The 23,841-nt window shown below is 39.0% G+C and overlaps 1 protein-coding gene and 1 long non-coding RNA gene across 2 annotated transcripts in view; one reads left to right on the forward strand and one right to left on the reverse strand.

Annotated features, from left to right (window-relative positions):
• LOC141519906 (uncharacterized) lies at positions 1-16,021 on the forward strand. The gene is made up of 2 exons (XR_012477473.1): positions 1-57; positions 15,697-16,021. It is a non-coding gene; the product is annotated as an uncharacterized LOC141519906 (long non-coding RNA).
• The window catches only part of NR2E3 (nuclear receptor subfamily 2 group E member 3), a 20,278-nt gene continuing 4,517 nt past the window's right edge, over positions 8,081-23,841 (reverse strand). Inside the window, exons 3-9 of the mRNA XM_074231869.1 lie at positions 21,842-21,968; positions 21,349-21,452; positions 20,834-21,100; positions 16,152-16,333; positions 15,609-15,849; positions 9,068-9,173; positions 8,081-8,213 (exon numbers count right to left, since the gene is read on the reverse strand). Of these exons, the coding sequence (XP_074087970.1) occupies positions 8,081-8,213; positions 9,068-9,173; positions 15,609-15,849; positions 16,152-16,333; positions 20,834-21,100; positions 21,349-21,452; positions 21,842-21,968 (1,160 nt within the window). The remainder of the gene's footprint in view (positions 8,214-9,067; positions 9,174-15,608; positions 15,850-16,151; positions 16,334-20,833; positions 21,101-21,348; positions 21,453-21,841; positions 21,969-23,841) is intronic.

Below are 23,841 nucleotides of genomic sequence, written 5' to 3' on the forward strand. Positions count from 1 at the left end.
GAACCAAGATTACACATTTTTGGACCAATAGACAGCCTTTCCATGTGGTAGCTTCAGGTAACAATAGATTTCCTGGCTATTTTCCTATTCTCTCCAGAGTTTCTGCTAGGGATAAGAAGACTTCAGACTTAAGTATAATAACCAAATGATTCAATATTAGATTTGAGGGGGTGGCTAGGTGGCGCAGTAGATAGAGCACTGGCCCTGGAGTCAGGAGTACCTGAGTTCAAATCCAACCTCAGACACTTAATAATTACCTAGCTGTGTGGCCTTGGGCAAGTCACTTAACTCCATTGCCTTGAAAAAAAACCCCCAAAATTAGATTTGAAAATCCTTTGAAAAACAATTTTTCAAGTCTGATTTTTTCAGAAGCTCCTGGAGCCGGGCTTTGGGGGTAGGTAGGAGAAGATAGGAAGCAAGAAATTCTGTTTTTATGTAGTGACTGCATAAAGGCTGTACTCTCCCAAGTATCCTTCTCAAAGTACTTCTGTTTCAAAGCGCCCCACATCATCAGGTTCTATAGAAACAAGTTTGGAGCCTCCTGGGTCAGCCACTTGAAAGCCCTGTAAAGATTGGATCTCTTGATGAGTTGGATGCTTTTGTTACTCTTTCTAGATCTGAAATAAACACCTGGGATTGACATTCTAGCATATTTCCCATATGAAACTATGTTTCTTTAGAAAATTAATATTTTTCACAAAAATATCATATAGGTCATTTTATAGGAAATAGTTAATGCCAAATAAGAAAACTTATAATTTTTTTCCCAGGGACTTCAGTCTTCATTTTGGATCACATCAAATAAAACCTATTCCACTGTTGACAGATTTGTGAATTTCTAGTCTTTTACAGACTTAGTAGAATTATTAGTAGGGAGTGGTGTTTGAGAGAGTGGTTTACTGTAAGGGAAAATAGAACCTTCCCTCAGATCCTATAGGCCAAACAACAGTATACTACTGGCGATTATATATCTACTTGAAAGAGTTCAATTATTAATTTTTCATTAATCACATATTCATTTCCACTTCATTAATTAGGCAAAATTAAATTGAAATTTCATTATAAAATCACTATCAGAAAATATGGTCTACATCAATTATATATATAGTCCATATTTTTTCTTCAATGATTCATTCTTACTACTCTGTTTATTATCCTTCAAGGCTTTAGTGTAGTGGCATGGAAAATTCACTGCTGGGTGAAAATGTCAGCCCCATGATCTGAGCGGGTTTTACACATACCACTCCATTTCCCCAATCAGGAGCCCAGATTTTAAACCCTGTTACCAGCATTGAAGTTGATATATGATACCAATTAACATTAGCTCCACCATCACCATGCCTTGGGTTTTTTCCTTATGCTTAGGAAGTTTGGGGAAAAATCTGAGGAACCATATGACCAATTTCCACTTTGACAGATTCAAGCCAACTAATGTCCAAGATGATTCTTTTTTAAAAAGTGATGTTTTCAAGGTATAACCTTGGCTCCCCCCTTTTTCCCCAGCAGTTTGGGAAAACAAAATGTATTACAGTGTTCTCAGAATGTTTTCATAACCAATGTAACTTAACATGAGTTTCAAGATTCAGAGTGAGATATTTTCTTTTTTTAATTAATTTTTATTAAAGATATTATTTGAGTTTTATAATTTCCCCCCAATCTTACTTCCCTCCCCCCCACTCCCCCACGGAAAGCAATCTGTCAGTCTTTACTTTGTTTACATGTTGTACCTTGATCCAAATTGGGTGTGATGAGAGAGAAATCATAACCTTAGAGATCAGACAATAAGATATCTGTGTTTTTCTAAATTGCATGGGATAGTCCTTGAACTTTGTTCAAACTCCACAGCTCCTTATCTGGATACAGATGGTACTCTCCTTTGCAGACAGCCCCAAATTGCTCCCGATTGTTGCACTGATGGAATGAGCAAGTCCTTCAAGGTTGATCATCACTCCCATGTTGCTGTTAGGATGTACAGTGTTTTTCTGGTTCTGCTCATCTCATTCAGCATCAGTTCATGCAAATTCCTCCAGGCTTCCCTGAAATCCTGTCCCTCTTGGTTTCTAATAGAACAATAGTGTTCCATGACATACATATACCACAGTTTGCTAGGCCATTCCCCAATTGAAGGACATTTACTTGATTTCCAATTCTTTGCCACCACAAACAGGGCTGCTATAAAGATTTTTGCACAAGTAATGTTTTTACCCTTTTTCATCATCTCTTCAGGATATAGACACAGTAGTGGTATTGCTGGGTCAAAGGGTATGCACATTTTTGTTGCCCTTTGGGCATAGTTCCAAATAGCTCTCCAGAAGGGTTGGATGAGTTCACAGTTCCACCAACAGTGTAATAGTGTCCCAGATTTCCCACAACCCTTCCAACAATGACCATTATCCTTTCTGGTCATATTGGTCAATCTGAGAGGTGTGAGGTGGTACCTCAGAGAAGCTTTAATTTGCATTTCTCTAATAATGATTTAGAGCATTTTTTCATATGGCTATGAATTGCTTTGATCTCCTCATCTGTAAATTGCCTTTGTATATCCTTTGACTATTTGTCAATTGGGGAATGGCTTTTTGTTTTAAAAATATGACTTACTTCTCTGTATATTTTAGAAATGAGTCCTTTGTCAGAATCATTAGTTGTAAATATTGTTTCCCAATTTACTACATTTCTTTTGATCTTGGTTACAGTGGTTTTATCTGTGCAAAAGCTTTTTAATTTAATGTAATCAAAATCATCTAATTGGTTTTTGGTGATGTTCTCCAACTCTTCCTTAGTCATAAACTGCTCCCCTTTCTATAGATCTGACAGGTAAACTAGTCCTTGATCTTCTAATTTGCTTATAGTATTGTTTTTTATGTCTATGTCCTGTAACCATTTGCATCTTATCTTGGTAAAGGGTGTGAGGTGTTGGTCTAATCTAAGTTTCTTCCATACTAACTTCCAATTATCCCAGCAGTTTTTATCAAAGAGGGAGTTTTTATCCCAATGGCTGGATTCTTTGGGTTTATCAAACAGCAGATTACTATAATCATCTCCTGCTTTTACACCTAGTCTATTCCACTGGGCCACCACTATTTCTTAGCCAATACCAAACAGTTTTGATGACTGATGTTTTATAATATAATAATATAATAATTTTAGATCAGGTAGGGCTAAGCCACCTTCTTTTGTATTTTTTTTCATTAAGCTCCTGGCAATTCTTGACTTTTTATTTTTCCATATGAATTTACTTACAATTTTTTCTAACTCATTAAAGTTATTTTTTGGAATTTTGATTGGTAGGGCACTAAACACATAGTTTAATTTTGGTAGAATTGTCATTTTTTATTATATTAGCTCTACCAATCCATGAGCAGTTGATATTTGCCAGTTATTTAAATCTGATTTAATTTGTGTGAGAAGTGTTTTATAATTATTTTCACAAAGATTCTGAGTCTGTCTTGGCAGATAGACTCTAGTATTTTATATTGTTTGAGGTTACTTTGAATGCGATTTCTCTTTCTAGCTCTTCCTGCTGTATCTTGCTAGACATATATAGAAAAGTTGAGGATTTATGAGGGTTTATTTTATAACCTGCAACTTTTCTAAAATTGCTAATTGTTTCCAGTAGTTTTTTGGATGATTTCTTAGGATTTTCTAGGTAGACCATCATGTCATCTGCAAAGAGTGAGAGTTTTGTCTCTTCCTTCCCAATTCTAATTCCTTCAATTTTTTTTCTTCTCTAATTGCTGACGCTAACATTTCTAATACAATATTGAATAGTAGTGGTGATAATGGGAACCCTTATTTCACCCCTGATCTTATTGGGAATGCCTCTAGCCTCTCCCCATTGAATATAATGCTTGTTGATGGTTTCAGATAGATACTGCTAATTATTTTAAGGAACAGTTCATTTATTCCTACACTCTCTAGTGTTTTTAATAGGAATGGATGCTGTATTTTGTCAAAAGCTTTTTCAGCATATATTGATATGATCATATGATTTCTGATTGGTTTGTTGTTGATATAATTGAGTATACTAACAGTTTTCCTAATATTGAAACAACCCTGCATTCCTGGAATAAATCCTACTTGATCATAATGTATTATCCTAGTGATAACTTGTAATCATTTTGCTAAGATTTTATTTAAGATTTTTGCATGTATATTCATCAGGGAAATGGGTCTATAATTTTCTTTCTCTGTTTTAACTCTTCCTGGTTTAGGTAACAGCACCATATTGGTTTCATAGAAAGAGTTAGGCAGAGTTCCGTCTTTCCTTATTTTTCCAAAGAGTTTATATAGAATTGGAACCAATTGTTCCTTAAATGTTTGGTAGAATTCACTTGTGAATCCATCAGGCCCTGAAGATTTTTTTTAGGGAGTTCAATGATTGCTTGTTGAATTTCTTTTACTGAGATAGGGTTGTTTAGGTATTTAATCTCTTCTTCATTTAACCTGGGCAACTTATATTTTTGTAAATATTCATCCATTTCACTTAGATTATTAAATTTATTGGCATAGAGTTGGGCAAAATAATTTTGAATTATTACTTTAATTTCCTCCTCATTGGTGGTGAGTTCACCTTTTTCATTTATGATACTAGCAATTTGGTTTTTAATCAAATTGACCAGAGTTTTTTCAATTATATTGGTTTTTTCATAATACCAACTTTTGGTTTTATTTATTAATTCAATAGTTTTTTGCTTTCGGTTTTATTGATTTCTCCTTTAATTTTTAGAATTTCTAATTTGGTATTTAATTGGGGATTTTTGATTTGTTCTTTCTCTAATTTTTTTAGTTGCATATTTAGTTCATTGATTTCCTCTTTCTCCAATTTATTTATGTAAGCATTTAGAGCTATAATATATTCCCTGAGAGTTGCTTTGAATGAATCCCATAAGTTTTGATATGTTGTTTCATTATTATCATTATCTAGGATAATATGGTTAATTCTTTCTATAATTTGTTTTTTGGTCCACTCATTTTTTAAAATGAGGTTATTCATTTTCCAATTTGTTCTGGGTCTATATCTCCTTGACCCAATATTGCATATGACTTCTATTGCATTGTGATCTGAGAAAGATGTATTCATTATTTCTGCCTTTCTGCAGTTGATCATTAGGTTTTTATGCCTTAGTACATGGTCAATTTTTGTATAAGTTCCATGTACTGCAGAGAAAAAGGTATATTCCTTTCTATCCCTGTTCAGTTTCCTCCATAAGTCCACAATATCTAATTTTTCTAACAATCTATTTACCTACTTAACTTCTTTCTTGTTTATTTTATGATTTGATTTATCTAGATCTGATACCAGGATGTTGAGGTCTCCCACTAGTAAAGTTTTGCTGTCTATGTCTTCCTGTAGTTCTTTCAGCTTCTTCTCTAAGAATTTGGGTGCTGTTCCATTGGGTGCATATATATTCAGTATTGAAATGACTTTATTGTCTATGGTACCTAAAGTTTCCTTCTTTATCTCTTTGCTATTTATTTTTGCTGCTGCTTTGTCTGAGATAAGGATTGCTACTCCTGCTTTTTTTTACTTCAGCTGAAGCAAAATATATTTTGCTCCAACCTTTTACCTTTACTCTATATGTATCTCTCTGCTTCAGAGTGAGATATTTTCACTGTATACTCAGCAAAGTCTACTCACCCACCCTCATTTTATATCTGCTGCTATTTCACAGTTTCCACTCCCTTTGCATTTCCTCCCTCTCTTCCAGCCAAGGAGAGCCCCCTGTCATGAAATTCCTTTGGGTGATGTCAGTTTGGATTGAGGCAATCACTGGGTCAGTTTGGTCTGCTTACTGAACAAAGACTCCAGAAGTCTGTTGAGTTCCCTATTTGTGTTCAACTGTCATACCAACTTTCCAGTCCTCTCATGGGTAGGTCAGAAACAGAATTTCATACAATAAGATAGATTCTTTGTACCAAGTGATTGTAGTAATCATGGAAAAGGTCCTGGACTGTGGATTATTACATTATTTTTCATAAATTTTTAAAGTGATTTATAATGAATATGCTGACTATAAATTAAAATAAAAAGTATCTATTAAAAAGGGATATATTATCCTATGTCATACTCTTTAAATTTTACATATTCATGTTTAAAATAAAGAAAATATATGTACATATGTACATACACACACACACATATATACACTTTACCTTGACCACAGAACTGGATAGTGTTCATGATACTGTCAACAGACACTTCTCATTCCATGTCAGTACATTCCCCCCCACTTTGAGGAGAATGTAATAAAGTGCAATTTCTGTCATTTCTAAAATATATCCTGTATGGCTGTACAAAGCCAGCCTTATGATCAAATAATCTGCGCAGTTGTCATGAGCAATTTGTTTTCTCTCAGCTCTGAAGCATGAACTACCATAATTTCAGGTAATATTAATTTATATGTAAGGAAAGAACCTTGCCTACAGTGTTTCCTGAAGGTTTAGTAGATGTTACAAGTCTGGGGGAAGGCAAGGGTTAGAATGATGCTTTCCCATCTCTGAGATCAGCTAACTAAGGATGTAATTCTGTCATAACCAAGATAGTGGATGATATTTACACCTGGGCTCATATTCTACACTTCATGGGGAAAGATAAGGAAAAAGAGTGTAACCAGCCTCCATTTGGTCAAAAAAATGGAGCTTCCTTCATCTAAAATGAACGTTTGCAGCAGCCCCAGGTTGTGCTAATAAGACCTTATCATTAAAAATTGGCCTTTTCAGGGCAGCTCAGTGGCACAGTGGATAGAGCCCCCACCCTGGATTCAGGAGGACCTGAGTTCAAATCCAGCTTCAGACACCGAATTATTGCCTTGCTGTGTGATCTTGGACAAGTCACTTAAACCTATCGCCTTAACAAAAACAGGGGGAAAAAATTGGCCTTTTCTGAGACCTATGGAGAAATAGTTCACTCATGAAGAAAAATAATGGACAATTCTATTTGAAGTCTATGTACAAACTGAACTGATATAAAAAATACAAAATAGAACTTATTCAAATATTTCCTTTTTATTATTTACATATGAAGATACAAAGTCTACAAATGCCAGCTTTTGGAGGTGGACAGTTGGGTTTGGAAGCCCATCTCTAAAAGGGGTGTACATGGCGGGAAAAGAGCAATATCTTTGAACTATGCTTCTATAATCTCACTGAGAGATAGTGTTCTGACAGACTTCTTCCTTGGTAGTACAAATGAAGCTTTTCAGTCCAGAAACTACCATTGCTACAGATCATCTGAGGAGTCCGACTTGATAGCTTGACCATCTCTACTAGAATTAAAGCCTTATATTCAAAACAGACTTCTGATTTGTTGAGTATCCAGCTCTCCAAATTTGTATTGTACTCCTTGCTGAAAGGATATTTTCTGTGGATTCTAATGGGATCTACAGAGGCATACTTTGAAAAATTCAATTTAGCATAGAGTCTTAATTCCACTAAAAAGCCTGAATAAGTTGAAGTACGTAGGAATATCAAGAGCAAAGTTGTTTGAGCCTAAAAAAAGTTTAATCAGACAGAACTCTTCAATTATACCTCATGCAAATATCCATTTACCAACTATTTCACAGTGTACCTCCTCAGTAAATCCTATCCTGGTTTCTTTTCATAATGGGTTGTGAACCCATTTTTCCTCAGAGCACTCTGTGGAACATGTCCCTTACACAAAATGCTCTAGACCTGGAAAGGGGTATTTCTCTCAACACTGTTGTCATTAGTGGATTTTTCACAATATATTGATTGACTTTAAGCACTTCCTCCTCCTTTAGAGGCCAAAAAACAAAATAAGACCATATTTATCACTCTTCAGCTTATTTTAGCAAAACAAGGTTGTTCCCGTTGTGTAAAAGGCCTACAACATAATGGAAATCTCATAGATGGCCTTTTAACAAAGATCTGGAAATGCTAATGAAATTGGAAAGAGGGAGAGGGGGAAGAGAAAGATGCAGAAATTAGGAAATGGAGATGTTAAATGGTTCAAACAATTTTTCAACTGTTGAATTCACTTGGATTAGAATTTTTGCCTTGTTGGAAACGAAATCAGGAATCCAGACTCGAAAGTTTTGTGTAGAATGGCTTCCCACAGTTGTCAGTTTTTGAACATATCACAAAGGAGTTTCTCCATGGGTGTGTTTCCTATGGTTCTACGAAAAAAGAGGAGCTCAATTCGATCTGAAGAAATAAATCTTAGAGAGGGTAGAAGCAAAAGTAGTTTCCCAAACCTGGAAAGGAGGAAAGAAAGGTATCATTGGTTACCAAAGGCATCAGGAAGTAACATGTTCTTCCCTCCAGGGAAGGCTTTGTTGGGGCCCGGAAAAAAGACAATAAAACATGCAGTTTATATTATGCCCAAATCATCAGCAAAACCTTGGGGAGTTCACAATATAGGAATACCTACAAAATTGTAGCAACAGCAGCAAGATCCTCAAGTATTAGAATGTTCTCTTTACAGGACTATACTTGCTATATTAATAGAATATTTTTGAGAAAATCCTCTAGGGATCCTCTCCCAAGAACAGTTGCAGTGTGAGTAAAAAATTGGTAAAGAATTATTATAAGGCTGGGGGGTAGGGATTAGAAAGGCTTACTGTCCCAGGGAGCAGCTTAGAACATACCTCTCAATGAAAACATTCTTTCTCCCAGGACACAGTCAGTAGACCAGGGGAAGAAACACTCTTATGATACAAGACATCTGGGCAAGAGGGCAAGAAATAACCTGATTCAAGATCTTAGGGCTGAGATACTGATTGTCCTGAGAATAAGCATTTATTATCACCCACTGTATTATGCCAGACTGTAGGAATTCAAAACCAAGAATAACATGGCCCTGCCCTCAAGGAGATTATATTCCAATAAGGTGACTAAAAAGGTGGTGGAGATGGAGATGGTGGTGGTGGTGGTGGTGGTGGTAGAGATGGTGGTCGTGGAGATGGCAATAGTGGTTATGGTGGTGATGGTAGTGGTGGAGATGGTGGTGATGGTGGTGATGAAGGAGATGGTGGTGATGGTGGTACCACTCCAGTCAAAGGTGAACATCATCACTATAAAAAGAGAGGATCCTGGCCAACTTGCATACCTCACTGGCTGGCTGGGATAATGCATCTTGTTATGCTGACCCAGCATCATTTGGGACTGGTCCTGCAAATTTTCCACCTGCTCAGGATCCTTCAGGCCCCGAGTCTCTATGAAGAAGAAACACCAAAATGAGGAGGGAGGAGGAAAGAAAGAGAAGGAGAAGAGAAAAAGAGGTGGAGGAGGAGAAGAAGAAAGAAGAAAAGGAGGAGCTAGGTGGTATAGTGGATAGAGCACTGGCCCTAGAGTCAAGAGGACTTGAGTAGATACTTAATAATCAACTAGTTGTGTAACTTTGGACAAATCAATTTAATCCTGTTTTTCCTCAGTTTCCTCATCTTTAAAATCATCTGGAGAATGAAATGACAAACCATTCCACTGTCTCTGCCAAGAAAATCCCAAATGTGGTCACAGAGAATCAGACACAACTGAAATGACTCAACCACAACAACAAATAAATTGTAAACTGTTGGTCATCTGTCAAAGAAACTGAAGTTAGCTAGCATTTACGTAAGACTTTAAAATTTCTAAAGTACTTATTACCTGTTTGATTTGCTCTTCCCCAACCCTACCGTATGTGCTGTTCCTATTCCCATTTTACATTATTAGGAAACTGACAGACTTAACCCAGGGTCCCATTGCTTGAAAATATCCTTAGTGAGCACCACTTTATCCATACCAGATCCCTTTGTAGTTACCATAAGTATTGGTTCTGTTTTACACATGCCTGAGGGTCCAAAGTTCAATAACATACCCAAAGTCCTACAGCTTCTCAAGTGGCAATCAAATTTATTTTGAACTTGTTAAAAAACAAGTTAACAGAAGCACTTTCTTCAGCTGTCAAAAGATGGTCTCTAAGGTCCTCTCCAGCCCTAAAGTATATAAGCTGCTGAGGTTGATCAAGCAAAATTTTTAACAGAAAAAACAGCAACATTTTCAGTTGTTTGGGGTTTGTTTGTTGTTTTTAAGCTCTGACTTTTCAACCAGGTATATTTACAGTGTTGAATAGACTGACTTATTTTCAGATGAAGAGCTGAGGAAAGGAAAAGAAAAAGGGGAAAAGAATCCTTCAGTATAACTTTGACCATAGAGAACTTAAGGGGAGCCATCTGTCTCATCTGTGTATTTGCTGGTGGTAGCTCTTGCCTCTCCACAGCCTTCATCTTGATCCTGACTTCTGAAAATGGAGTTCCCCTCAAGTGGAAGCCGCCTGCCCTTTCTTAGCTCACCTCACCTATGTCTTTCACCTTCTGTGGGCGTATTGCCAAATACTGATTCCTTGTATATGCTGCACAAAAAGGAGTTAGTTGCTCTCTAATACCACTGCTGGGTCTGTATCCCAAAGACATCCCATAACAGGGTGTTGGGGGGAAGAACCTATTTATATAGGTTTTATTTACATAATATTTACATTAAAATATTCATGGCAGCTACTATGGAAACAATGTAGACTAACAAACTGTCCTCTCTATGGGGTGGGGGTAGAGGAAAGCAAGATTAAGGGGGGAAATTATAAAATTCAAAATAAATAAAATCTTTCAAAAATAAAAAAATACATTTATGGCAGCTCCTTTTATGGTGGCAAAGAATTGAAAACTGAGGGGAGGTCCATTAATGGTTAAACAAGCTGTCATATATGATTGCGATGGAATATTATTGTGCCATAAGACATGACAACTAGGTTGACATGACATGATAGAACTAGTAAGATCTGAACACCCCATATTAAGCTCATATTCATTAGAATGAAAAGTTCTACATCGTTCTATAATCATTTTTCATCATTTCGAAAAATGCATCACACTGTCTTTCAAGAACAGAGTAATGTAGATTGTTTAAGCTAATATAAAAAGTACTTTTTTAAAAAAGGAACTAGCTGAAGTAAAGTACTATTTTTTTCAAGGTTTTGCAGATGACTAATTTTAGATTCCACTTTCAAATACTTTAAGCAGAAGTCCCACGAAGCAAAAGCCATAACTCACATTTCTTTAGCATTTTAAGTTTAAAAATACTTTGCTTATGACAGTCTTGTATAGAACAGGGGAAAACAATTCCTTTTTGACAGAAAAGGAAAATGAAACTGAACAGCTTAGTGTCTAGAACCTAGGTTATGTTTGTTGAATAGCCTCATAAATTCAGAGCTGAGAGAGAGCTTAATGTCACTTAATCTGGGTAACCAATGATCTGGGGATATTTGAATTTCCCCCTTTTTAATCCTCATTTTAAGACTTCAGTCTCTAAATGTTAATCTAACCTCTTCTATGCAGATCTCACCTTGGAGGGACTGCCAGGGGCAGCTAGATGAAGAAGTGAATAGAGTACTAGCTCTAAAGTCAGGAGAATCTAAATTCAAATAGGGTCTCAGACACTTAACACTTACTATGTGACCTTGGACAAGTCACTTAACCCTGATTGTCTCAGATCTAGGGCCATCTCCAGTCTGCCAGACTCATATCTGTTCATAGGACCCAGACGGTTCCAGAGGGGAAAGTGAGGCTGGTGACCAAGCACAGCTCTCCGTCCTCAAATCCAATTCACGTGATTGTCGTGGTATCCTGATGTCATGGTCTTTTTCAAGAATGAAGGACAAACATGGAACACTATTGTTCTATCAGAAACCAGGAGGGATGGGAATTCAGGGAAACCTGGAGGGATTTGTATGATCTGATGCTGAGTGAGATGAGCAGAACCAGAAAAACACTGTACACCTAACAGCAACATGGGGGCGATTATTAAACTTGATGGACTTGATTGTTCCATCAGTGCAACAATCAAGCACAATTTGGGGCCACCACATCTTATTGTCTGATTTTATTGTCTGATCTTGCTATCTGTTATACTTTGTTTCTTTCTTAAGGATATGATTTCTCTCTCATCACATTCAATTTGGATCAATGTAATGGAGACAATGTAAAGACTGGCAAATTGCTTTCTGTGGGGGGTGGGGTGGGGGGAAGGAAGTAAAATAAGGGGAAAAATTGTAAAACTCAAAATAAATAAAATGTTTAAGTTCCCCCCCCCCCAAAAAAGGATGAAGGACAAATGTCATCAGTAGGGCAACCATTGTCCTTTACTAGGGTTTGAGTGGGGAAATATTCTTTGAATAGGTTGCTCAAGGCTGGGGATAAAGTAAGAAGTAAAATGACCTAGTCAAAGTTCAGGTCCAGTCCCTTACTGTAATATTCATTCTCTCATTAATTGTTAACCAGTCAGAGTTGGTTGTCACCTGAGGGAACACAACTCTCCAAACAGCTTAAAAATTATAGCCCCCTCCAAACCCCACCATGATTGCCTTTGAGAGATATCCAAATGACCATCCTTTATTAACATAATTAATTATTAATAACATGATTAAATTATCCAGAAACCATTTCTCTTGAATCAACACCACAGGCACATAATTTTATATATGGATATATACATGTAAACATATTATATATATATATATGTGCATATATTTAATTTTCATAAGCTGCTTCAACATAACTATTTTCCTTTATAATTCTACATATTTTATTTCATACATTTAAAAACATTATGTTGCAAATGGTACATATACTTCCAAAGTGCCAATGTTATCATTTTCATACCCCTTTAGGTGAAAGTCCTTTATATGTGTTATCTCATTTTACTGTGGTCTAAGAACCAGTAGAGCTAAGTTCTAAGAGTTTCAACCATGTTGTCTTTAGGATGATGAATGCCCTGGTTACTACAGTTCTTGAAGGCTATCTCACTTATTTGGTGATCTGGGTTCATGGACTCTCACCCACAAAATCATGAACCTATTAAGAATAAGTCATCCCTTACTTCCCATTGACAACAACTGTACACTGCAAGGACTTCCCTGTTCTTTTTGACTTTTACCATTTCTGAAAAAGACCCTTTCTGTGTAATAACTACTCATAGATTTTGGTAGATAGCTACGCAAAAGTTTTTCCTTGAGGGCTTGGTGTTTTCAGGCCTGGACTTACTATAAATCATTTTCTAGTTTTCCTGTGAATTATTGACTTTTAAAAATAGTGTAATTAATTTAACTTTAAATGATAAAAATAATTAAACTTATCTTTATACAATATTACAATTTTAAAAATTACTTGCAGCATCTAGTATAATTTATCAGTTACTTTATCTCTCAGTATTCTCTTCCATTTAGTTTATCCATTCATCCATATGTTATGTATATTTTTTTCCTTAGTTATATGTTCAAATTTTCTAGCTCTGCTCTCTTTTTTTTTTTTTTTTTTTAGGTTTTTTGGCAAGGCAAATGGGGCTAAGTGGCTTGCCCAAGGCCACACAGCTAGGTAATTATCAAGTGTCTGAGACTGGATTTGAACCCAGGTACTCCTGAGTCTAGGGTCAGTGCTTTATCCACTGCGCTCCTAGCCGCCCCATCTGCTCTCTTTCTTAAACATCATTTCATCTAAATCTTCCCGTATTTCATTCCACTTTTCCCAAGCAGTGACTTCAATTGTATCAGAATGTTTCATTCCATTGATGGGTCCATTTGCTCAACCACATCCTAATGAAAGGTCATTTTGGTTTCTTCCATTTTTTTTTTTCAAATACAAATCACCCTGCTATAAGTATCCTTAAAAGAGAACTATTTAAGTATCTATAAAGTATGTATAAAGTCAATTCTGTTCTTTTCCATTTGGTCCAAATATGCACCTTCTATTTAGGGCAATCTCCACTAAGGTTAACAATGACTTGGGGGTGGGGGTAGAGAAGCCAGGGATCTCTCCTGTTTAAAAGTCGAATTGTGGTCTCTGTCAGAACAGTTCACCCTCAAATACTGTCATTACCACTTCCCCTGCACTTTTGGAAGCTAAAGGATATAGGATCTTAAGAATTATAGCCAGAAAGAGGTCCAGTGCCTTAGTTTACAAATTAGAGAACCAAGGCAAAGAGAAGGTTCAGTGACTCAGTCACAAAGTGGAATTTAGGCTTAAAATCCAAGTCTTTGAACTTTAAAAAAAAATCACCAGATTGTTTGTTTTGAGGAAGAATTATTTGGGGGGAGAGCCCAGATTATTAAAAAATAATTATTTGTTTTATACAGTATCGATAAAATGTTTAAAATGGAAATTGAGGGGATACCTACCAGTTGGATATCAATATATCAGAATATCAATATATCACAATATATCATCAATATATCACAAGCAGGGATAGATGACTATGATGGAATACTACTATTCTATGAGAAATGATGAGTAGATTGATTTTTTAAAAAATGCAAAGACTTGAATGAAATAATGAAGAATGAAATAAGCAAAACCAAGAAAATACTGTACACAGTAAAAGCAATGTTGTTCAAAGAATAACTTTGAATGATAAAATTATTTTGAGAATTGCAAATATTCAAGTCAACTACAAAGGACTTCTGAAGGAAGATGCTATCCATCTCCCCAGAAATAACTGATAAATAGGAGTATGCATAGTATGGTTTTACATATATGTGTGTATATATATATATATATATATATATATATGTATGTGTGTATGTATAAAGTGATTTAGATATATGTGTATACACCTATAATATACACATGCAAATATAATGGTAGCCTTCTCTAGGATGAGGTGCAAAGGGAAAGGAGGGAGGGAAAAAAAAAAGCACACACTTTTGCAAATACAAATCACACTGCTGTAAGCGTCCTTAAAAAGAGCTATTTTAGTATGTGTCTGAGGTAGAGCCTGTTCTGTTCCTCATCTTTCCAGATATCCATAGCCTTCCTCTCTTCTCTCCAGTCTAACTGACCAAGCACCTGTCTGGAGTCCTTGGCTTCTTAAAATTTGTATGTGTATCTTTGGACCCCTTTTGGTAGAAGAATAGAGCTTAGGGAATCTCTCTTTAGAATGAATGATTTTTTAAAATTCATGTATTAAAATGCATAAGATTATAAAGAAAATCAATTGTAATGAAATATAGTTATCAAAATGTTAAAAAAAATTAAAAGATTGTTGGATTCCCAAGTTAAGAACCTCTACTGTGAATCTACTTCAGCGGTTGGGGGTGGGGTCTCAAGGACCACATCCAATCCAGTGACCGAGATGGTACCTTTTTGTCTCAGGGTTGGGGATTTTAGCTGACAGATAAATTGCCCCAGGGGAAGGAGTCATCATTTCAAGAAACCAGCCCCCTACACAGACATGTTTTCCTACCCAGCTGAAGCCATATTTAAGGGGGTCCCTTGCATCTGTGTTGCCCTAATAGACTCTATTGGTAGGTGAAGCGGGGAAGGTGCTTAGAATGGAAGGCATGTCTGTAAGAGGACATGGGAGGTGTACAGCCTACTGGCTATGGGGAGGGTCCTGGGGCCCATAAGTCTTTGGGCAATGTTAGAGCTGGATGCAGTAGGTATGGGAAGGGAGGCAGGAAATGTTTTTTCATAGTGCCCAGGCCCATGATATGGTTGTTACAATGACTAAGGTGATGAAGGTACACTGGTTTCTGGAAGGGTGCCCAATTTCATTAAGAAGGAATCAGGGGTCCCTCTGGCTTTTATCTGATTTTCCAGTACGCAAGTTTGGCTCCTGCCTACCTGGTTTGAAGAGAATGAGAGCCTTCATGCATGCAAACTCAGTGGGGTCCACTGTGAGAGATTTAAATCGAGCAATGGTTTCTTGCAGGACCTGAGTCTCTACTGCTGCAGTCATGAGTTTTCCATGAATCCCAGGGCTTGGGTCTGGCACAGCCAGCAGTGGACAACTCTCCAGGGGCAAAGACCATTGGATAGCACATAGAAGGAACAACTCACTCCAGGCCTCTTCCAGCAAAATCACCTGTGGGATGGTAAACATTTCAAAGAGATTCCAAAAGGACAGAAGCCGCCTGAACCAGAACCAGCCACTGAATCAATAGACCCATCCTCTAGGCTCTGTGCCCCTTCTTGAGACAATCCATGGACTTTGACTCTGGACACAAACGCTCTTTAAAATAAAATATCGGTGGGAAGTTGGGTTGAGTGACCAGTAGGATGGCTTAAGGAAGGGGGTGGGCTTCTTGGGGAGTAGGCAGGACTTAGGGAAGAAGAGGTATGGCAAAAGAAGTACGGCTTTACAAGTTGCAGGTAGCCTGAATTTACCTGGTCTCTGAAAGGCAGGTTAGAGAAGACAGGGAGGTTCTTTGCCCATTTCACAGCCATGAAGAGCAGGCGTGCAGATGTCTCATAGACACTCTCAGGGCTGGTAGAAGGGTGTGAGCCCTGTTGGTCATCAGTCAAGGAGCGCTCTGGCTCATTGCTCATGACATCCACATTCTCATCAACTGCATAAAAAAAGGCAGTTAGATAGTACCTGGCCTCTGGCCCAAGTCTTACAATCCCCCCTTCTTGCTGGGCAGCTCTAAGTAGATGATCCACTGATATCCTAAGCTCAACAAGTCCATAATTAAACCCTCCAAAACTTGCCCTCTTCCTGCCTTTCCAATTTCACTTGAAAGCACCATTCAACTTTCCAGGTACCCTGGTGAAAAAAGACCTTTCTTTTCCCCTTGTCCCTAGAGTTCAGGCTAAGGATTGATTAGGTGGACAGCCACCTGGAGACAATATCAAAAGCATAATTAATATGTATACATATAAAAGAATCTTTTTTAAAAATCTACAACCGAAAAACCTAAAAAAAAAAAAAAAAACCTACAACCGTAGGTAGATACTTATGCTGCCCTGAGCTGATAAATTGCTACAACCTTGGGGCAGTTAGGTGGCCCAGTGGATGGAGTAGACTCTTCTTCCCAAGTTCAAATCCAGGCTGAGCCACTTACCAGCTGAGTGACCTTGGGCAAGTCACAACTCTATTGCACCCCCAAAACAAAACAAACAATAAAAGAACCTTTATTACTGTCCTCAATAAGTTCTAATTTCCTTCCTTCCTCCCTTCCTTCTTTTTCTTTCTTCTTCCTTTCCTTCCTTCTTCTCTCTATCTTGTCAACCTGTAGAAGATAGTTAAGCTAATGGACTAATTAACTTCCGACCACATGTCATAACGCATTTTTCATCCTTTGGATTTGCATTTGCCAATTCATACAATTGTCACCTCAATTTCTCTTGAGTGCCCATAGATCTCACTGTAGAGGCCCTGGGGTGTTCTGGGGTCTGTTCTAATCAGCAGAAGAGCACCTAGGGAACCTCAGATCCTTAGATAATCCCTCAACAATAAATGGTATCTATGTAGGATGCCCTCAAGGACAGAGGCAAGAGGTGAGCAGAGAATCCTTTGTTATGCTTTGTCCATGATTTTAACAGAAGATTTTTGTATTTAAAAAAAAAAATCAGGGCAGCTAGGTGGTGCAGTGGATAGAGCACTGGCCCTGGGGTCAGGAGGACCTGAGTTCAAATCCAGCCTTAGATACTTAATAATTACCTAACCATGTGGCCTTGGGCAAGCCACTTAACCCCATTGCCCTGCAAAAACTAAAAAAAAAAATCACTGCCTGCCAACAAACTGAAGACCCTTTAGTTATTTTCATCTAAGTGAAATAATGTTCATAAGGTGCTTAGCCCAGAGCCTGGCATATCATAGATGCATCAAGGATGCCCATTCCCTTCCTCTAAGCCTATACAGCTTGCTGTTAGAGATGTAGGGGCTTTTAAGTTGAAGTTTTGCTCTATTGCTCTAAACAGATTGGCTCCTAGAATCATGGACCTAGAGTTGAAAGGAATATGAAAGAGGTAATAAGTCAGTAGCCTCCTCCCAACCCCTACTAATGAAAGAAACAAATGGAGATGCTCAAAACCCCAAAATTAACTTGGTCTGGGATACCCCACCCTACCTGTGGACCCAGGGCACCTGCTTCATCCTCTTGACTTCCTCTTTTTACTGTTACAAACACACATACAAATTGGTTGACTTCCCTTTGACTTTGCTGCCTCTGTTTTGATATGCTCCCCAAGCTTCCTCATTTGGAATCCCAAATGTCAAGGGGACAAACCAGGGACAGCTAGGTGGCGCAGTGGATGGAGCACCAGCCTTGGAGTCAGGAATACCTGGGTTCAAATCTAGTCTCAGACACTTAATAATTACCTAGCTGTGTGGCCTTGGGCAAGTCACTTAACCCCATTTGCCTTGCAAAAACCTAAAAAAAAAAGAAAAAAGACAAGGGGACATCCAGTCCACTCCATTTCCCTAGTTTGGTAGACAAGGAAATATGGATCCAGAAAGGTTAAATTCAATTAGAAGACAAGTATCTATTGAGCACATACTTTGGGCCAGTTACTGTGTATGGCACTAGAAATACAAGAGCAAAAATGAAATAGTCCCTGCTCTCAAGAGATTCCTCCTGGGGAAACAACAGTAAATAAGCATGAAATAAATCAAACTATCAGTGGAGATATTGCTAACTTGAGAGGTGGGAATAAGAAAAAGCTCCATTTATGTTGCTATTTGTTCTGACCTAGAGTCAGAAAGATCTGGGTTCAAGTTTCATCTCTCCTCTCCTTAGAGGACTTCCCCTTTTGCCTCTAGAATTCCTGCCCTAGGACCCCAGTATCCTGATTGCTGATTATATCTGTCACCCCCAAATGTATCCCAGGTCTCAACCATGTTCTACTTCACTTGTCCCTCTGCCTCCCAACTATACACCTTGTCTAAGATATTTATTCCTTTTTTAGCTGCCTTTGGTACTCAAAAGAATATCTTCTCTCCCCTTTTCCTGTCCTCACCCACACATTCCAGTTCTGAAACAAACTTCAGAAGGGCACACCAATTGATTCTCCATTGGTTTCACTCCCTACCCCAATAACTTTCCCTTTTTTTTGGTTTTTGCAAGGCAATGGGGTTAAATGACTTGCCCAAGTTCACACAGCTAGGTAATTATTAAGTGTCTGAGGCTGGATTTGAACTCCCGTCCTCCTGACTCCAGGGCTGATGCTTTTATTCACTGTGCCACCTAGCCACCCCCCAGTAACTTTCCAAACCAAAATACTGCTCGATGTACATTGTCTCTAGAACCTAAGCTCCTTGAGAGTAGGAACTATCTGTGATTTTGTATACCAAGCTTAGCACAGTACTTAGTAAAGAATAAGCTTTTGATATATATACTTTTTCATTTAGACTCTCACTATATATGACCCTGGAAACCTCTCCTGGCCTTAGTTTCCTTATCTGTAAATGAAATAATAAGAAGAATACCTATATCACACAGAAATACTCACATACACACACACTAGCAGGTAAGCAGAGTTGTGATTTGAACTTGGATTCCCTTTCCACTGTCTCCCAGGCAAAATCAAAAGTTGAGATGCATGATGGAGAGATGTAAATGGGTTGGCCAATACTGCCAAAGGTATTTACAAGTTTACAAGAAATGTCAATAAACAACATTAAGTATAAGTACTAACCGGAAGAGAATGTGAGCTAACCATACAGCAAGAGTAAGTTATAATAGACAGTCCTGGAATCCATGGACTATTAAAAGACTAAGGGGAAGGTCTCCAGTTCAATGAGTAGATTCCCTAACAAGGAAGGATTCTTGGAAAATAAGACTAAGAGTTTCATGGGATAAAAAGGTTAATGGGGTAGTGATCTACACTGGTTAAGGATTACCCTGAAAAAATGAGATCACAGACCCATCAAGACCTTAATCAAGTATCCTGTTTTACAGGGAAGTTTCAAAGCTCCTGATGGATGGGTTGACAGAAAGTCATTTTTTTCTGACCCTGCTTAGGATTCTCAATTGCCATCTCTGCTCACTTCTATCTTTTTTCCTCTATCACACATTCATTTGTTCAGTGGTCATGTTTCTCTTCCATTCCATTCCGTCTCTTCCCTCCTTTCTATTCTCATTTTCACCACCGGTTTGGTTATAAGATCAGAGATGGAATTGGAAGCCATCTCATCCAACCCCTTCACTTTACAGTAGAGGAAACTGAAGGAGTCCTAATGGATTAAGGAACTTGGCCACATTACTCTCCCATCTACATGGTCTTCACACAGATGCCTGAGAAATCATCTTAAGGTGCAGCTTTGATTATGTCAGTTTCCTATTCAAAAATAATCAATGGTTCCCAAGGTAACCCACCTACTAGACATTCAAGACCTCCACAAACTGCCTCCAATCTTCATTCCCAGACTTTATTCACAAGACTCTCCTTTGTGTACCCTATGATCTTGCCAAGATGGATGACTTACCATCTTCCAGCTACCTCCACTCTTTGGGTGGGCCATCCCCTCGTCTTTGGTCATCCCCTTCCTTATTTCTGCCTGACAAAAATCTCTCAAGACCCAGCTCGGCTCAGCTTGTCCTCTTGCACAAAACATACCCTGATCCCCTAGCTGAAAGTGATCTCTATCTCCTTGGCACCCCTTTATACTTCATTGCAGCCTCCCTTCTGCATCTATATTATTTGAGTTGCAGAGTATGACCAGGCAGGGATGGTCTGCCTTGCTGGAGGAGAGAGGATGGACATGGATGTTGTTCAGTACTTCTCTGTTTATCTTATATTCCCTACTGAATTCTAAGCTCACTAAGGTCAGAGACTCTATCTTGTTCATCTTCATATTTTCAAGACCAGGTATACAGTTGATACTTAATAAATGCTTATTAATTTGAACTGGACATCTCTTCAGTTAAAAGAAAAAAATATATGAGTTTAGTGAGTGTTCTAGTCCCTGTACTCTTCAGTCTGGAACCTCAGAGAACATGCCTGTTAGGTGTGTTCCTATGGCCTGCCTGGTAGCTTACCTGTAGCAATATGAAGACCAGAGGTCATGGGAATGGCTTGGACAAATTGTCCAAGGGACCTTGGAATCACTGGGTACCCTCACTCACCGTCCTCTGGTTCTAGCTTTGCACACGTCTCAGCTGTCATGAGACTGACCATGAAGCGATGGTTTCCTGGAGGCGTCAGAGCCCGAGAGCCAGGGACTGTGGTTATGGAGGCAGATGCTGGAACCCGAAGGCCAAGCACCATGGGACTGGCAGGCTGGGGGCCGGCACGAGTCGTTGAGAGATGCTCCGGCCTGAGGTTAGAGTCCATCTCGATGCTGTCCAGGCGAACCTGAGCTGTACTGCGGGGCTGGCGTTCATTCTGGACCGCTAGGGAAACCAAGGACCTGGCTTGAGACCCCACCTCTGTTAACCTTCTGGGCAATCGTAGCATCTTAGGCCAGTTGGCTTAGTTGAGTGATAGTCTCCCTGTACCCAACCAACTAATAGACCATTGATAAGGAATAGAACTCAAAACTTCCTACTAGTGAAACTCCAGCCTTTCTAAATGAAGGCTCCCCTGTTTGATTGATTCACCTCTGGTCCTCAAAGACCCTGGACCCCCCTTCCCTACTCACCATCCTTGTTCATTCCTGACTGTAGACACTTCCTCAGTCGACAGGCCTGGCACTGGTTCCTGTGGGCCTTGTCCACGGGGCATGCCCCAGAGCCAGCCTGGCACCTATAGCATGGAATGGAAGTTTCTTGAGGGGGTGGTTGTTTCATTCTTATCTTTGTATGCCCAGGACTACACAGTGTCTGCCATAGAGTTGGTTGCTTACTAATTGATTAAAAAAAAAAACAAAGTCCCAGAGACCCTACCTCTGTTCTCTTCTCTACAGAAGGTGGGCCAGGCTATCATGAACTCTTTTTAGGAGAGGGGTTCCAATTGGGTGACTCCAGGCTGCCCAGCCAGGCTAGTGAAGGAGAGGGCAGGTCACAAAAAAGTCTGAGTGGATCCTGAATTGGGCTACGTCCCCTGCCACAGCCTACAATTCCCTACCTCTGCTAAGCCATAGGGAGTAGAAGCTCAGTCTATGGAGAGAGGGATGGCAGAAGGGGCCTTCTCACCTGTAAATGAGCTTCCTCCTCACACTCCTCTTGAAGAAGCCACTGCAACCATTACAGGCATAGATGCCATAGTGTTTGCCACTGCTGCTGTCCCCACAAACTCTGCACAGGAGCCCTGGACTCAGACCTGCAAGGAAGGCAAAAGTGGGGGTAGGGAAGATGCTGACAGACCAAGCAGCCCTGTCTACCAGAGACACTGGTAGGAATTCTCGGGAAGTCTCAGCCCTGGGGCATAGTCACCTAGGCTAGGCATGCTCTGACCAGGAAAAGAGGCCCCACCTCTACCTCTGAAAGGTGCCAGACTGAGCTGTCCTAGGGTGATGTGCAGGAGCTCATACTGCAAGCAGAGTGAACAGAGTAGAACTGGCTTCCTCATGATACAGGTAGAGTAAATATTAGGGAAATGGGCAGCTGGGTGGCACAGTGGACAGAGTGAGGATGTAACCCTGGGAAAGTCACTTTACCATGTTTGCCTCAGTTTCCTCATTTGCAAAATTAGGAGATTAGACTCAATGGCTTCTAAGGAAGATCCTTACCAGCTCTAACTCTATGCTCTCACAAGCCAGACAATCTAAACTCAAGCCAATCTGAGCTAAGCCCTAGCAGAGAGCTCAGGATCCAGGAAAACAAACATTTCTGAGTTTATTGTTATTTATTGGACAATATTTTCATGACTACCATTTGACAGGCTAAAAAACTCATTTGAAGTTAATAAGCTGAAATTTAATAGGCATAGATGAAAAAAGCCTTTTACGTCACTTATAGAAATCAACTTCACAAGTACAAGATGGGGAAAGGAAAGACTGGAGAGGGTCTTAGTGGAATACAAGCTCAATAGGAGTCAGTGGCATGATATAGCAGTCAAAAAAGCCAATATGATCTTGGGCTGTAAGAAGAAAAGCCACTCTGTCAGGAATAAGGATTTGGATGTTATCAGGAATTCTTTATTTAGTTCTGAGCATCAGATTTTAGAAAAGTCATTGAAAAGCTGGAAACTATCCAAAAGATGGTAATCAGATCGGGAAAAGACCTCAAGCCTGTACATATAATAATAGCTAATATTATGTAGTGCTTCAAGATTTAGAAATGTGCTTTACTGAGACTGAGAATGGTTAAGTGACTTGGCCAGGGTCACATAGCCAATAAGGCAGAATTATGAACTCAGGCCTTCATAATTCCAAGTCCAACTCTCTAACCACTGTCCCACCAGCTGCTTTATATGAGAGCCACTTGAAGGAATGAAGGTCATTTGGTTTGGAGAAGGAAAGACCCAGGGGCAACATATAGAAGGGAGATTCAACTGTTGGGCCCAGAAGGCAGAATCAAGAACGAGAAAAGTTGCCAAAAGACAAATAAAGACTTGTTGTAGAGAAAAACATCTTCATAGAGTCGACTGAGCTTGCTGGAGAGGCAGTAGGTAGTAGGTAGTAGGTCCCATGATCATTTCTCAGGGATGTTTCCATAAGGATTCTTTTCTAGATCTAGATTGGGCCATATTCTTCTTCTTCCCTTGCAGCTCTGGATTCTGATTCTGCTATCCTCAAAGCAGACAAGATTTAGAATTATAAATAAATATTCCCCCTTTAAACTTAGGGGCACTCAAGCAAAGGAGATTGGGGAGATGATGGAGAAAAGTATTAAAGGTTTTGAGGAATGAGGCCCCACTGCCCTCCAGCTCCCCAACTCTGAGCCAAAGGAAAGGAATGAGAATATACAGATCCTTTACAGCTTTCTTCACATTTGGGGCAAGAAGAACCTTTTAAGTCAAAATTCAGGTGTAGGGGAGATTATAGGGCCCCGGTCCTTGGGGAGAAAGATCAGGGCAACAATAACTAATTATTCTCCTTCCTCTGGCATGTTTACTCCATTATTTCTAAGCTGCTGAAGTATGAATACTATCAACACTTCCTAAACCCCCTGATATCCTGGAGCAAAACCCCTGTTGCTTCTCTCTAGTCATGACTCTGAGAAAGTATCTGCTGATAAGGTCAGTCAACATT

Source organism: Macrotis lagotis, chromosome 4, assembly GCF_037893015.1.
Source record: "Macrotis lagotis isolate mMagLag1 chromosome 4, bilby.v1.9.chrom.fasta, whole genome shotgun sequence".
Classification (NCBI taxonomy): domain Eukaryota; kingdom Metazoa; phylum Chordata; class Mammalia; order Peramelemorphia; family Peramelidae; genus Macrotis; species Macrotis lagotis.